The sequence below is a fragment of the Vanellus vanellus genome (assembly GCF_965231255.1).
Source record: "Vanellus vanellus genome assembly, chromosome: 4".
NCBI classification, from domain to species: domain Eukaryota; kingdom Metazoa; phylum Chordata; class Aves; order Charadriiformes; family Charadriidae; genus Vanellus; species Vanellus vanellus.
In genome coordinates, this window is record NC_138909.1 from 73140993 (window position 1) to 73158473 (window position 17481).

The 17481-nt window shown below is 38.0% G+C and overlaps 1 protein-coding gene across 3 annotated transcripts in view; it reads right to left on the minus strand.

Annotated features, from left to right (window-relative positions):
- Positions 1-219: 219 nt before the first annotated feature.
- USP46 (ubiquitin specific peptidase 46) overlaps positions 220-17481 on the minus strand; it is a gene marked incomplete at both ends in the record, with an annotated part of 28956 nt that continues 11694 nt past the window's right edge. For 2 of the 3 annotated variants that reach the window (XM_082482966.1, XM_082482965.1), the window contains 8 exons: positions 220-321; positions 1336-1414; positions 2196-2393; positions 2707-2790; positions 9214-9290; positions 12756-12985; positions 15192-15405; positions 16204-16284. In XM_082482966.1, coding sequence (XP_082339092.1) covers positions 220-321; positions 1336-1414; positions 2196-2393; positions 2707-2790; positions 9214-9290; positions 12756-12985; positions 15192-15405; positions 16204-16284 — 1065 coding nt within the window. The remainder of the gene's footprint in view (positions 322-1335; positions 1415-2195; positions 2394-2706; positions 2791-9213; positions 9291-12755; positions 12986-15191; positions 15406-16203; positions 16285-17481) is intronic. The other variant, XM_082482967.1, reaches the window with a different exon arrangement.

Below are 17481 nucleotides of genomic sequence, written 5' to 3' on the forward strand. Positions count from 1 at the left end.
AGACTTAAAAACTACCAACAAACCCCTCCTCCCCAAAGTAAAGTTCCATGTGTCAAAAAAATGAATGGTTATAGTCAATATCGCATAGACCATTTAATAGGAGACAGTGTATTGTTGTTCAACCATTCAAGACGTGGTCTGTGTAAAAGTCAGCTAACGGGGCCCATCACCTTCTTTTGCGTGCAGCATCGTTGTGCGCAATTGTCAGAGTTTGCCAAGTCACTCTCTTGACTGATAGAATAAAATATAGCCAGACTCTGAATTTTTTGATATATCAGAGGTCAGACCATAGAATTCTTCAATAGCTTGAGCATCTATTTTCTGCAAAACAAAAATAAAAGTTTTTAATTAAAATAGGTAAAAGAAGTACCAAACATGGGTTAAATGACTGTATAAACACAAAAGACAAATTCAGTTATTTGTTTCAGGATAGCAATTAACAAATCCTGTTTGCAATTTAAGCAGTGAAAGGGTAATGTTCAGGGGCTAAACCATACTGGTTTCACTCATGGAAGTCAACAGGAATGTTTTGTCTCAGTGAACCTAACTGAATTAGGCTTTTTCCAATAACAGGGAGACTCCTTGGAATGCAGTAGTGAACAAAGTTAAAACACCTATATGTGGCCATGTGATCCCATTTTTCTGAAATTTCTAGAAACCCTCTTCAAGACATGGTCCATCCAATGTCCCAGTGCTTACTTTCCTGCAGCGGATTTACTCCTGGGAAATCAGATTCCAGACCTCAGTTTTGCCAAGGTGCCTCAATGACATAAAGGGTTTGCTTGAGAATGAACTGCAGAATGCTTAGACAGAATCTGTAATAGCTGTGGGCCAGACCCTACTCTAATTTACATTCAGACAAGCTCAGATCGACTAGAGAATCCAGACTTTCTTGTAACTTTCCAATCTTTCAAAAATTAAAATTCTACAGCGATGCTAGCTTTACCCAGTCTGATTTTGCCAAGTGCTATCGCCAAGGATTGCAGCATGGTTCCTGGATATTTTAGGTTTTAATGAATTAAATTTATTTTATTAGACGTAGAAAACATTCCAAATTAAACCCTTGAAGTATGATATTAAAACGGTTTGATGATGCTCTGAAATAGAACACCCCTCTCTGACACTGACAGAGTAAGAAGTACAGGATTAATAATTTTTTTTGCAATCTTACTTCCTAACAGAGTTGAGCTAAATGTCACATTACAACCAAACTGTGGCTTTGCAGACTAGTAGTCTATACCCAGATCTGGATCAGAATTTTAACCCCAAATAGAGAAGAAAACATAAACACAAAAGTTGTGATCGTGATCTCTACAATGTCATGTGCATACTGACCTCTACAATGTCATCATCAAACAAAAGCCAAAATCCATGACTTTTCACAATAGTAATATAGTGTCCCCGATTCGGTCCACTAGAAAGCAAAACAAAAGCACAAATGCCAAAATATTAGAAGCTACTATTGAGTCTATTTTGTTAAGTCACATTTCTATATGCTAGCAGACTGAATTATAACTAAATGTTATGAAGAATATACTAAACACACCCCTGGTGGTACAGTAGACAGTTACTCCTTTCACCTTTTTACTGACTTGTAAAAACTTCATCAACTGAAAGCTGAACGTCTTGTTTTCATCTGTACCATGTCCATTTGCAAATTAACCTATAGAACACTTAACAGTTTGCTCATGGCAGGCATCAATTATTGCAAATATTTTAAAAACAGTATGAACTAAATTTAAGGGGGCAAATTGTGTGGTATCAACTGTGAATATTTAGTTACATGCAGTCTTTGAGAAGAGAGAGAACAAGTCATATTCCTAAAGAACCAGGGATTTTTCTGTTTGTTTCATAATGACATACGTGAGAAGCTTTATTAAAGCTGTCATTTTCATTGCCTTGACATGTTGAAAGGCCTAAATGCTAGCAGCATCTGGCCCTCACAGTGCCCTGGCTCCCAAGCTCTCTAAGCAGGGTGATGAGGAAAGAGACAGCTCCATTCATTTAAACCAATCTTGTGACTTTTGGAGGCCTGAGAGGGAGGGTGGCTAAAAGGTTCAGGCCAAGACACAGGCAAGTTGGTGCAGCAGCGGGGTTTATGTCCTCCCTCCCACTCTCCCCACATTTTGTCAGTCATGTCTCTGGGCTTGGCAAACATCTGGCAATAGTTTGAGATATACATGAAGGTAGCTTACCTTCCACAGTGAACAACAACAGCTACCAAGTCATACATCCGATCTAAGTTGACAGCATCGCCAGATGTGTTGAAGAGACGTAACTCCAGAGGAAATACTACACGATAAGACAGCTTAGTATACCTGTGCAATTGCTCCATATACTTGAATCTCTTGAGGTGTAAGGCAAGAATCATTGGCAGTTTTTTTACTCTCATCCTGTGAAAGCATTAGAGTGCACATGATAAAGACATGACCAGTTCAAAGCCATTTTGTCTTTCCTTAATGAGTAAATGTCTTCATTATAAAAGCAAACAGTAACAGTAAGTTACTATAAAAAGTAACAGTAGTCAACTAGCAGTAGCTTCTAGATTAAGACACACGTAATAGCTTTGAATTTCTCTATAGGTTCTCTGGCCCACACAGAGAATGCAGCGGGGGTGTAAGTCTTCTAGTTATCTAAACAACAAATATCAAGGACGTTTGTCAAAGCCCGGGAGGAATGTGATGAAATAGCTTGATCTTTGCTTACCTCTTCTGTGCCTCTTGTTTACTGCAGCAAGTTTCACAGTAGTACTTCTGTTCACTACATAATGTCTCTGTGTTACTGAAGTCTCTGTAAATAAATACAATTATCAGTTCTTAAAGGATCTTAACATTTTGCCTCTCTTGGGCTGATGAACTGGAACCCTAAAAAGACACACACGATGAAATAGTGTTTCAACTGAGTCCAGTTTTCTAAAACATCTAAAGCAACTGTATGGGGTTTGCAAAGGGACTTAGGGTATCTGGTTGCTATGACAACCCTGTATTAGGAGGTGAGGACCTCCATACGATACAGGTGGAGGATCAGGTATCTCAAAATGGAACTTATATTCTGGTCTCTTACATGTCAAGGGGCTGTGTAGACTTGGGTGTAGTTGCTCATTCCATCCAGTCCCTTTTCAAATTATTTGCAGAAAGGAACACCTTCAAGTGCACTTCTGTCATTCCCAGATAGTTCACATTTTATGGTGTTCTTCTGTAAGGTAGGTTTGAATCCTCTTACACAGAAGAAATAAATTGAACTCAGTTTTCTGCACCCTCTAACCTTTAACTCTTGAGCTGTCATACAGCAGTTATTTGATTATACCTTCTTGTTGTCTAAAAAGGAAAGTGTCAGCTAGTATAGAAGATTTTGTAAATTCTGATCAAGTACATATACTTGGAAATGTTTCTGGACTGATCTTTTGAAGTGAAAGGCAGAGGAAGGCTGGTTTGATAGTGTTTCATAGAAAAGATTTGTCGGAAGTCACGGTGTATGATTTGGAGCAGAATTTCAGGCACCTAAAAAAACTTAACTCTAAAAAAAAAAAGTAATTTTTTGTCACCTCTAGTGTTACATTGCAGCTGAGCAGGTGTTCCGAGAACTGTAAATGCAGACATTTACAGCATCTATCTTCCAGTTTAAGTGCAAAGGTTTTCTTGTGACTTTGGGCCTTAAATAGATATATCTGAAGTACAGAACTGTCCTGTTAATTGCACCTACATTGTGCCTAATAGAATTCTGAACTCCAGGCAAGTTCAGACCCGTTCAGACCAAATAAACTCCATTCTACTAATGCAGTTCACACACGGAGGTTGAAGCCACACTGTCTGCAAGTTCAGCCTGCTCTCACGGCAGGCAGCACGAGAATCATCTTACAAAGGCAACGGGAGGACTATTATTTCTTCTTGGCATCATCACCACAAGGGTAGACGGGAGAGCTGAAGACGATATAGACTGCCAGGGCATAGGTATTAGAAGTTATTTACATAACTTCGAAAAAGGAGAGGATTTTCCATCTTCAAATTTTTAATTCTTTGAGGATGACAGAGCATGACAAAGAGACACTTCATATGATTGAATAATACTAACTGAGAATGCTTTTCCTAGTTTTTTTCTCTTTAAAAAATTTGATCAGAAAGTGCTGAAATTTAGGACAAAATGCAAAAGATAAGTTGCAAGAAATCTTTGATCATACGTAGAATTTTTTATCTTCCACTTTCAGAGAAGGGCAATGAAACTGGTGAGGGGTCTGGAGGACAAGTCTTACAAGGAGCAACTGAGGGAACTGGGGTTGTTTAGCCTGGAGCAAAGGAGGCTGAGGGGAGAACTCATCGGTCTCTACCTGAAAAGAGGTCGTAGCAAAGTGGGGGTTGGTCTCTTCTCCCAAGGAACAAGTGATTTTTTCACTGAAAGGGTTGTCAAACATTGCAACCCAGGGAAATGGTGGGGTTGTCATCCCTGGAGGTATTTAAAAGACGTGTAGGTGTAGTGCTGTGGGACATGGTTTAGTGGTAACTTGGCAGTGTTAGGTTAATGGTTGGACTTGATTATCTTAAAGGTCTCTTCCAACCAAAATGATTCTATGATCCTACGGTTCTATAATCTAAAATTAAAATAAAGCATGATCATTGGAAAGGATTTGCCTCAGTGGTAAACATTGATCTGGAATATATGATGTCATATTTGAATTTAAAGACAAAATTAACTGAATTCAGCCAATTCCTCTGAAAGACATGGTAACCTTTCAGGGAATCATAAATGAAGAGATGAAACATTAGAAAAGATTAGAGATGGGTTATATGTGAGGGAAATATAATGCTGCAAGATTCAGTAAAATGTCCTTGTGTAAGTTTTAGGTCTCCTGTTAAGGAAAGAATCTGATGTTTATTTTCAAAGCCTGAAGTCTCAACTTAAAAGAACCCAACCAAACTAACTTGTGGAATTTATTAGTTTCCTTCCCACCTCAAAGTGGAGCAATGGAAATAATATTTTTCTAACATAAAGAAACATATGCGGATGGTAGAAATTTGACAGATGTTTGTTCTATGCCAAGCCTCCCATGAAAATAATTAAAATCAAAGTGTTTCTGAATTCCTTTAAAAATGTATTAATTATCCTAAAAACAATAATGTCTAACATTTTAAATGATAAGTTGACTGCTATGGGAATTATATCTGTGAAAGCTGGAGAAATATGCAAATACTTGATAAGCTGAGGGACATTCCCTTACATGTCCTTTAGCATTTGGCTTTTTGTTCCTTTGTCTTCTACGTCCACCTGACAGGCTGTTACCCTATTCTACCAAAGGTGAGGCACATTCGTGGAATTTAGAGGCACTACTAGTTCAGCTATTTAGCACATATTCTTTTTTCTTTACCAGGAACAAGCCTGGTGGCATATTTGTAAGCAATAACTCTTTCCTTGGGGGAAGGGAGGTAGGCAGGTGAGAATTAGATTCTTTTGCTGCCTTTTACAACTGCAGCTTCAGTAGCTGTTTCATCAGTTGAGAATTTTCAGCATGGCACTGCTAATAGATGTTGAACAGTTAAAAACAACAGATAATTTTCTAGAGTTCAAACAAAATCTGCATGTACAAGAACTATAGCCTTGAGGAACTTTTCTCTGTTTGTGCACAGCTAGTTTCAAGACATTTCTTACTCTTTCCTGTTCCATTAATAGGCCAATCTACATTCTGTTTATATGGTATTTGTACAGGAGAAAGGATTTTTTTTAAACACACCCACTCAAGATATACTAATTTGTCATCGACCTCATGTGTTTCCACACTCCATCTCTCTACAACCTCTATGCTATAGTGTGAAAGATGTTTTATATTGTTTATTGTGGGGAACGAGGCAAAAGAAGGGTGAAGTGTGGTAGAACTAATAGGGAGGAATAAGCAGCTGCCAGCACTGTTCTGGCAGACGATGAAGTTGTGTGAAGCTACTCCCTAGTTAAGGAGGTGCTGCTCACAGGGAAGAGTGGGAGATCCCTTTTCGGTGGGAATGTGATCTTTTAGAGTATGTGATGGTGTAAATAAGTAAAGTAGAAAATTACTGGCATTGGTAGAAAAGTATATAAAGAGCACGCTTGCTTAATAAAGCTGATTTCGATTTCAATCCTGCATATCAGAGTCCGTGTCTTTCAATCGCCACAAATGGTGACCCTGACGTGATGCTAAGGAAGAAGACGACTGGAAATAGTCGTGGGGATGGAGCCCAGTGAAGCTGAAGACAGCAGGCAGAGCTGTTGACGGATCTGGATCATATTTAAGAAGACACCTGTAGTAGGTGAGCCACTGGGGACATGGGAGGGAAGTCTGGCCAGCCCGACAGCAACAGTTTATATGCATAAACAATACAAATTTTCTGGTTTAAGTGATGAAATAATTATTAGTGGAATAAAAAAGCACAGGCAGACTACTTAAAAGTCAGGATCAAATGGACGGGTAAACTTTGCAACTTCTAGTGGAAATAAAAATAATGGATATGTACTATATTTGTTATTAGACCTCTATTGCTTCAGGCCTGATTTTCTACCCTGTGGAGTTAGACTGCCCAGAGGTTTGTATTCTTTGGACCTCTTATGTACACAAGGACCTTTTCAATCTGAAAAGCTACAGAAATTACTACAAAGAACATTCATCTGTAGTGGCAAAATTATTAATTCTACTTAAATGTCATCTTGCAAAGTTTTTCTTTAATTTACCTCTTCAATGCAGTAACACTTAAAAGCTGTAAAAACACAGCAAAAGAATTGTTATAAAAAATAAAAAGGAAAAAGCAAAGTTTCCAAAACCATAAAAGCACTTACACTGTGTTTAATAATGCATAATACCATAGAGCGATGAGAGGAAATCCATATTCTAACTGGATATATGTTTTCTAAACAGAAGTAGACATGCTGTTAGCGTACAAGACAATCAGAATAGATGATAAGTGATGACTCTTTTCCTGTTTAATATGTAAAGAGCAACCCTCACCTCCCACCCCAAGAAAAAGAAAAACTGGGATTTTGCTTCCCTTTATTTCCAAAAGGAACAATGGGTGGACTTCAAAACGCATACCATTCTGCTGGAGTAAATGCAGATACTATACTGGAATGTATAAACAAACTTCTAGAGCATCCATTTTCCTCAGGGTTGTGTAGATCTCTGCTGGAATATTGCGTCTAATTTTAGGCAATGGTACTTCAAGAAAGATAAGAATTGAAGAGAAATGTTCAATTGGAGAAGGCCGAAGAGTAATGAACACAAGCAGAGGTCTACAGAAGATAGCCTGTAGAAAGGCTGAATGAAACTTAGGCTGTTCAACTTAGAAAGAAAGTGATGACATTCTTCCTGTATGTAAAAGGCTGCTGCTAAGAGGAAGGGGAGCAACCCCTGGCCAATGTGCAGAGCACACAGGGCAAGTAGAAATGGGCATGAACTGAAACAAGGAATATTCATGTTACACAGTGGAAAAAACTTGTTAGTAGTAAGAACAGGAAGGACTGGAATAAGCAATAGAGCTACTACCGATAAAAAATCTCTTGGAACAGGTTGGACAAGCATCCTGTCTGAGGTGGAGATAGGGGCTACACTCTTGGGGTTTCTTTCAACTCCACCATTCACCTGGCGGCTGCAGTAGTGCAGATTCAGTTCTATCACATCATAAGCTACAGCCACTGGCTATTCATTAGTAGAAATGCCATTGGTACTTTTACTGAAGCACTCTGTATCTTTGCTTAAAAAGGCCTTTCCAATCAAAGCATTTTGAGGAAGCTTAACAACTAAGAAACTAAATAAAAAATTGGAGAAAGCTGAAGGACAGATGGTAACTTATGTACAGCAGCAGTTTCTAACAAGTTCACCAGAATAAGCTGCAAGAAAACGTCAGTGCTCAGTCTCCAGTAACTAGATCATAGAAACAAATAACAACTCAGGTTAGAAAGGACCTCAGAAGACCCACATTTCAGCCTCCTGCCATGTCAGTGTGACTTCAAATTGACTTTGAACACCATAGTGAAAGGTAAGTAACACTGACAAAACCAAGTTCAAAGTAGTGGCTACAGTGAAGAACTTAAAAGTGTGAAAGCAAAAGCCTTTAGTACCAATACTGATTCAATTACTGGTGACCATGAACAGACACAGAGAAAAATGGGGAAAAAAGAAAATAATGCACTCCTTTCCAAAGCTGCTCTTCAGTTTTCTCACCTTTTAAAATGAGGCTAATTACTGGAGTGTGGACTACCTGAGAGCTAAGGACTGCTACAATATCCAACAGGGGACCGAATAGAAGTTGAGAAGGCAAAACAACTTACTGGATGTAGCACTTTAAAATGTAACAGAAGCTACTAAGTACAGTTGTGGTATCCACAGAAAAGTCACTTGCTTTCTGACTCAGGAAATGGTTAGTACCTCATATGATTTCTCTTTCTGTACCTCTCAGCCTGGAGTGAGGTGCCAGGCAATGCTTCCTAGGCATTCCAGAATAACTGTTAAATGCAATTTCAAACTTAGTAGCAATTTCGGAGCTTGAAAGAGTAATTTGTCCAATTGATAATCCTTAGCTTAGAGCAGCGGTATACTGTCTTAAATCTAGGTATCAGTTTATTGTGTCAATGAAAAAAATCTGGATGCCTTTAATCTCTCAGAATAATCATCCATGCAAGTCTGAAAATTATTTTGATCTCCAAAGTATTTGTTTAATAGGTAAGAGTGTACTAGGAGCAGAATTGAAAATTACAATAAAATACTTCTCCCTGTAATTTTAGGATGAGACACAGAATAAGAAACTTATATGGCAGAAAAGTAGATTTCTGAAATTTTATGCCCTCTAGGGACTCTAGCACTCATTCTGCAAAGCACACACTTAACTTTTAATATGCACGTAAGTCCTAATCAACAAAGCACTTGAGCAGAAGCTTAAAGATAAGCACACTTAAATCCCTTTGAAGCCAATTATTGTTCTGCAGCAATTCTTCCAGATGACAAGGCAATCAATTATTTTCCCCAAGAGATGATTTTTTTTTCTCTTTCAAACACATACATTGAAAGAGAAAGTGAGTAAACCAAAATACATTAATGTTTATTTTGTCATTAGAGGAAACATGCAGTTTACAGTCTTTTTATTCTGCTTAGGAAAAGTGCAAAACCCAATGCTATTCTACTTCTTTTTTCTATGCCTACTAGACTCGGAAAATGTAGCAAAGTCAGACAGAACTATCTGCCCAAGAGAGGTATTAATTTACCTTAGACAGTGTGTAATTGATGTGTTCTGCTCCACATCAACAGAAAGGTCAAGAAAATCTTCATCTTTGCTACTAACCTGTTGCAAAAAATATACATGTAAAACAGACTTACTAAAATGCCATACATCTAGATACATTTTATATCTATGTGCAAATGCCAAAGATAGAGCAATTTCTGCAGAAATAAATGACACAAAAATAATGAATTTCAATGGCTTTAATTTTTTTTCTAGTTCAGTGTGACTATATTTATTAGTATATCTACCAATCTGGTTTTCATATAATTTAATTTCCATCTGTTCCACTTATTCAGGCCCACCAACCACGGGCCAGCGATCACAGTCTTCTCTTCACTAAAGGGGGACCACCATCCCCTATGTTAGCTGTGACTGGCTCATTACATAAGTTTTCGTTATGCAACACAGCTAGTTTCTTGTTTTCCTGGAATTTTATTAACCCTCTGTATAATACATTACACTATATAATCACAGTTTATGCCCTACATAATTATTTCCACTATTACTGAAGCAATGAAGATATTTTCCAAATAAACATGTGTCAAAAAATGTCATACTTAACCATGTTATATTTTCTCTCCAGTGAGCATTCAAAAAGCTGCCTATATATTTCTGGTTGACATGGTTGCATTTCCCCACAGAATATTGTTCCTGGTCAATAATTTTGATTAAAAATTTAAAAGATCAAAGGTAAAATTGGCAAAGTGATAATGATTTGCAAAATAAGTTCAATTTTGCCAATTTTCTTTAGATGGAAGAAGAGGAGAAAAATTCTAATAAAGAGTTTTTATTTAAAAAAAAAATAACCTCAAACATTTTCAGAATGACAGATCTTGATGTTTTTTGCTTTGAAAATGATTTTTCACTTGGAGTGTTTAATCTTCAAGACTAAGTAATGTAAAAAAAAAGTCATCCAAACGGATGATTGTTGTAATGCTTCAACTGAGTCAAAAAACCTGCAGAATGTAGTCATATTCATAACAACCAATTCTGTTTATAAAATGCCGCATGAACACTCCATATTTTGCCTCCTATGACTGAATTTTCTTAGAATAACTAAATCAGATGATAAGGTAGTGAAGTTCAAATCAAGAACTTCAGTGAGGGCTTGAACCCATTGTTCTGATACAAATCCCTCGTGCTCAGATTTTTGCAATGCTGTGGGTGTGAATGTTATGTACTACTTTCAGCTCATCTTTACGTTAAGTCAGGGATCCTATAAATACGGTGAATGCAGCCTGTATCAGTCCAGAGGAACACCTTTAGCTGGATGAATTTTGATATTATCAAAGATGCTCAGAGGCATAACACGCACCCAATTAAAATGAACAACAGTTCTTCAAACAAAAATCCTCCCTAAGACATAATTCGACCCACAGGGGACAGGAAACCACAAAACTGGCAGCAATCAACTGCAGTATAAACATACAGCTAGAATTCAAAAGATAGAGTAACAAAGCTTCAGAGAACATTGTGTCTCTATGGCTGGAACTAGAGTTCTGTCAGACATGCTGCATATCAAGAAAGAGGTTAAATACTTGGAAAAGTCTTTGGCAAGTATAGTGTTTCATCTGAATACCACAAAGAAGCTTGGAATTTTGTTATTGATTTCAGTACATAAAATATTTACTGAAAGCAGAAGATGAGCTAGTTGGAGCTAGAATAATACAGCCCAAAACTAAAGGTAGCTGGAAAACCAGATTCAAACTGCACTCTTTGTAAATGAGAGTAAGAACTGTTGGAATCTGAATGATTCTTCATGCACTGCATATGAATATTTTAACAAAGGAACATCTTTTAATTCATTTTACTATCTCCCAAAAATGTCAAGATAAAATAACACAAGAAAAACAAACCAGAAAAGTATCCTGAGTAGCGAACAGTATTTCTGCATTCACAGGAAGCTACAGACAAGTCTTCCTACAGCAGCAATACCTAGTGCTATTTTTTCCATAAAGCTTGGTCACTTTGAATTACAAATAGGGTATTGTGCACTTTTGCTGTTACCCAAGGACACATACTGACTTCAGTACAGTTTGTCTGAGCAAACACTGGATATAAATTTAGAATCAGGCCACAACCGTTTAAGGAAGCTTGTCAGTTAAAAAATTATTTTACCCTTTCACTTATTTTAACTTCCTGTTATTACTTGGGTTTTTTTAATCGAAATACATTAAAGAATTAATTTTCAATCTCTCTCTCATGCATTTACTTATATAAGCTTATTCCAAACTAGGCCAAGCCCTTTTTTCATGTTGACTATCACTGTATCACTTCCCTCTCACCCCTCCCCAGCCCCCGAGCCAAATCCCTGGAGAAATCATATTTTCTTGGAGTACAGAGCTATTCTTTATGATTAGAAATATCAGACTATGTTCTTTTACAAATTTGGTAGAACCTGGGTAGGGTTTATCTCACCCAACTTCAGCTGTCTAAAGTTAGATATTTAACCTCAGCTTGCTGACTGAAGATACCTTCTCTGGGGACCTTTTCCCATCTTAATGCAGATAACTTAGAGCTGCATTTTCTTTACAGGAAGTCCGTGGTAGCAGGACTGGTCTGAGTTAAAACCACATTATTCTTAGGCCAGACCAGTGTGCTGGCCCAGTTCACAGCATTGCTGCACCAACAATTGCAACAACTCAGTAACACCATGGAGCCAGGACAAGCTGTATGGAACAGAATACCTGATGCTGCTAAAAACTTCCTGTTTCATGGAACAGCCTAGAGACAGATGGAGAGATCTTCCTGTAGGAGCTCCTTTGCAATCTCCATCATCTACAGAAGGAGCTGAGGAAACTAGTTCATCCTTGACACCTACCTTTTACAAAGCAAAGGTTAGGTGAGGTTAATTTCAACCTTTTTGGAAAGCCAGTGTCACTGTTCTCACCAAAACAGATTTTTTTCCCTATCTGTGTTGCTCTTTCACATGGCATTCTCTCAGAAACATACTTTTAAAAAAAAAAAATTATTTCGTTTCCCTTGAAGTAGGAGCATGTGGTTGAAAACCACAGAAATCGATAGGAGAATTGCAATCAGGTTTCCTAACTAAAACGAACTTTTACTTATACTTCAAACATAAAAAACTTCAAACTGACAGCACCGTCTAGAAAGTATTAGGGAGATAAAACAAAACATATGGTTTGTTAATAACAAACGCTCTGTATGCCAGTTACATTCTTAGGATTGAATTAACACAAATTCATCCTAACATTTCACTTATTCATAGAATAATGATGTGAATATCTTCTCCTAAAATTACAGTAATAAGGAAGGGTATTGATTAACTAGCAAGGATTTTAACTGTAGTGATATTTATTAGGACAGCAAGACTTGGCATAGTTATAAGCCGAGTAATGCTTAGAAAAATAAATTTTTAGAAAAGAATATACTCACTTCAAGAAGTAAAGTCTACAGGAATATCCACAATTCTCAGATGTCTGAAAAGATTCATATATTTATATATATAAAATGTATCTATCTATTAATGGGCAATAACAACAAAAAATCTATCCCAATGCTTACGGTTTCACAGTTCAAACATCTAGTTTCGTTAGTCAGTGTTCCCTGAAAAATCTCATGCACCCAGGTGAGTTCTTGCTTATTGTTCTCTTCAGCTTCATTCATGTTGCCATTTTTCAGTTTCCCATTTTGTTTTTCCTGTTTCTTCTCCTCCTGAAGAATATCTGCGATGGTGTTGAGCAGGTAATTTAAAAACTCATGTGCATCCTGCTGCATGTAGTTATCAAAGAGATCTGTGAAGAAGAGAGTCAAGATTTCTAAAGCTGAGTATATCCTTTCCTTCAAGAAAGCAAACTAAATTCATTATTTCTTTCCAAATACACGTACTGGCCCTCGTTTATCAAAGTGTTTAGAGTCATGCCAAAGAAGAGCAGTTTTGCAGTCACGCTGGCTTCAGGGAAACTACTTTGGGGAAAGTCTTCACCTCACCTAATGTTAGCTGTCTGAAAGGTTACGCTGTTTTTCGGAGCTGATTGTGTAGGCTCCCACTACAGTCAGTGAAGAAAACAAGAGCGTGACTCATTCTAAATGAATTCCTTAGGCTAGATGCAGCACTGACTCCCACCTGTATATTCCAAGTCCCTCACAGAGTTTGGACAGCAAGACACAAGGCTGGGGAAACTGGACACTGGATGGAGATACTTGTCCTCATAGCAGCCCACAGAGTGCTGTGCTTTGTACGTGTGGCTATAACGGTGTTGATAATGCACCAATGTTTTGGCTATTGCTGAGCAGCGCTCACACATCAGGGCTGTGTCACCAACATGCCCCCCACCAAAGGCTGGTAGGCTGGGGCTGGATAAGAGGTTGGGAGGTGACACAGCTGGGACAGCTGACCCAAACTGACTAAAGGGATATTCCATGCCATGTGACTTGTGTTTAGCAATAAAAGCTAAGGGACAGGAGGATTGCCGGAGGGGGATATTCGTTATTAAGACATTTGCCTTCCAAAGCAACTCCTATGCATACCAAGGCCCTGCTTCCCAGGGAGTGGCTGGAAATCACCTACTGATGGGAGGCAGAGAATAAATCTCCTTTGGTTTTGCTTCACTTCTGCATGTGGCCTTTATTTTTTTTTTTTTTTAATTAAACTGCCTTTATCTCAACGCACAAGGTTTTTTCACCTTATTTTCTCCCCCTGTCCTGCTGAGGAAAGGAGTGAGAGAAAGGCTTGGTGGGCACCTGGCAGCCAGCCAAGGTTAACCCACCACAAATAGTAATAATAACACCATCTAACAAAGCTCATTTTTCACACACAAGTCTGATGAGCAGAGACTTGTCCTCTTCAATAAGAAATGCTTGCAGCAAGAGGGGAGAATATCTCAGTGGTAATTTAGTACAGACTTCTCCAGTGAAGTCTTAATTTGCCCACCATGTTGAAGACAAAAGAATCTACATTCCCAAGAAATGTGTATTTTTATCCTCCTGCTCCTGAAAAAGCTCATACGGATCTCCTCAGAAAATATTGCACAGATCTTTCAGCTTTGCAGTATGTAGCCTGGACACATAAACAGGTTAATACACACTGAATCTGGCCCTAATTTAAAAAAGCTGAAAACACAAGATCCAGTCCGTAAAACTGATCCCCAACAGTGTGGGGGCATTTATCACTAGATGACTCAGAGCTAACTTTGTCACACTTTTAAACGCCTGCTTTGAAATGAACAGTCTGCCCATTTATATGCTGTCACCAGGAAACAATTTCTTCCAGGTGTTTCACTCGTACTTTGTCTCTTCATTCAAAGCTCCCCTGTTTCTAAGCATACCACCCACGCTGATATGAATCCAGGCCAAAATTGAGCTGTGTGGCAGGCTTCCTTATTTCAAGATGTTCCTCATATCCCTTAGACAGAACTACTACAGGATTAGGCATACGATGTTGCCAACCTAGCGCTCAAAAAGGGACTGATGCTTCACAAAGTAAGACTGTGCCCACCACTTCTAAGAATAAGAGCAGCAGTTGACATGACTGGACTTCAGTCCAGTGAACACCCCCACATACATACAGTTACCTGTCCTGCAGGGTGTTTTGGACTAGTGGTGCCTGTAGCACTCCTAGGTCACACAGTTTCCATACTGCCAACCGCCCTCAATGTTTCTCTTTTCCATACTCCACAAAAAGATAATTAAAAAATTGCAGCAAAGCGTCACCCTAATCCCAGCCCTAGCTCACTGTGCAGTGTAGTCTGTCCCATCATCCTGTGAACACATCATTTATTCATGCACTTCTGGGAAATTATGAAACCTGGTATGGTTATTTCAGGCATAATATTATGTACACAGATACTAAAATATTAATATCTAAACCCCCAAAAGTACTAAAAGCAGTTTACAAGTCTAACCTGAACATCTAATTAATATGACCACATTGCCCAATATTTATTTATACTTTCCTGATCAATGTATGAATGTCTAAGAGGATTCCAGTTTTATACTTACCGTTCTCTTTTCGTAACCTTGATATGAACTTCTTTGGTGGAATAACTCCAACTTTCTTCTTCTGAGTAGCAATACTGTGGAAAAGATCTGCCAGGCAAGTCAAGAGATTTTCCTTCTTTTTCTGTTGGGCCTTGTATGATAATACATTTTCCCGAAACGGCCGGCAAAAATACAATGCCTGCAGCACGGAGTTACAGTAGCAGGTGTTCCCAAACTGCCATATAAAATTAAAAACAATCTTAATCCCTGTGCATCACAATAAAACTAGTTGCTTCATTCAACTTCTGGCTTCTGTGCCCCTGTCACATACCAGCCATTTTGCCATGCAGCTGCTGTAGGAATATATTTCCACACCCACCCCTGACACCTCACAGAAAAAAAAAAAAAACCTATGGTGTTCTAAATTAACTAGGATACAAAGTAAAAGTTTCCACTTGCAAGAGATATATTTATTGTAGTGGATCTTGTTAAGCTTGTTTCCATATATTAATACACTCTTGCTGTGCACTCAGTAGCAGAATGACTGATGTTTTGAATGGAAAGAATTACTATATCTCTTTTATTTATACGGGAATAAACAAGCGATTAAACACCCTTCTCGATCAATTCTCTCCTTAGTCAGATAAAAAAGCTCCTCTTAAGAGAGTCCCCAGTGCAGACTGCTGTACCTAAGCTTGTCCATACATCCATCACTTCCTCCCTCACATTTCATAGCAAAAATAGACTTTCAACTTTATTGAAGTCCAAATTCTAATTCCTTGAAACATTTGTAGAACAGTAAACTGTTTTATCTGGGGGTGTATGAAGCTATCTTCAAACATCTGATACAGCTTTGCAACCCACTTTGCCTAAAATTGGAACGTGAGCAGCACGTAAAAAATAAAAAAAAAAAAGACAATCCTACTTTAGAGAAGGATTGGTGGAGAAAAAAAAAAAAAAGAAGAAACCAAAGTTCAAGCAACATCAAATCCACAGTTCTGTATATGGTTTTCATACTGCAAATGGTACTTACATTGACCAATCCAAAGTAGTGTTCATTGATTGGAAACTGCTCTGGGCCAATGTCTTTCTCCAGAGCAGAGGCATTGGTGCCCTTTAAAAAGAAGAGGGAAGAAATTATTTAGAATATTAAGATTCTTAAATAAATTTATGGACAGCATCAAGACAGAAATTAATTTTTCTCCTTTTAGCTACAATTAGCCAAGCTGACTCTGTCTTACTAATGGGCAAGCACGATGGTCACAGGAGCCAGTAAAAATATTTGCAGTTCTAGGTAGTGGAGCTCTCCTGACCTGGACACTCAAGTAAAGGCTGATTAGAAGTGAACAGGTCACAACAACAGTGTTTCTCCCCACACTCACCTCTTCCTTATTTTTACTGTGTACACGAACAGCTGGATCCCATTACCCTCTCACCTCATAAAGATATTTGTTGATCTTAAGCAAAACCCTTAAAGTTACCTTGGATAAACCAGTTCCTAAATGTAAGGCAGAGGTTTTCTAAGCATTACTGAAACTCCTCTGAATCCCTCCTAATTCGTCAGCAGCCTTTAACAATACATCGGCTCCACACTGGCACACAGTTCTGGAAACAACATCTCAAATATTAAAATCAGGTGTAATATATCTGCCATTTTGTCCTATCTAACATCAAAGAGTGCATAAGCCCAAGCACTGTTACATCTCTTAGCCACTGCCTCCATGTGGCAAGTTATGTTCAGCTGTATCTTCATTCCAACAGCAAAGTTGCTTTCACAACTGCTGGTCTGCGAAGTACAACCACTAATTTTGTGGGTTAGCTGTAGTTTTGCTATAATAAAATGCCCATTTATAAACAAGCTTAGATTACCAAGCAAGGTAGATTGCTGCCAAAGCAAATGTCATCACTCCTATCTGCTGTATAAGCATATAGATCCCTGTAGAACCTCACAAAAAAATAATGTATTTGGACAAAGAATTCCCTACATATATTTATTCAAGACCTATCAGTTAGCTAATTTTTAATCTGCATGATAATTGCTTTACTGACATCATATTTATTTCCTTACTGACCATGCTCTGCAGTGTGAAGCATTAATGTATTACACCCGAGGATTTCCATCACATAAGAAAAGCACAGTAAGTTGACTTTCATAAAACCATATAAAATGGCCCTGTAAACATTCCAACATGTAAAACATCTGAAAATTTCTGAAATTTTCTGTGTTCCTGATGTTGGTTCAATATATCATTTGCTCAGAGGCTTCATCAGGTAAAATTTTCAGTTACTGGTAATCAGATTCAATAATTCT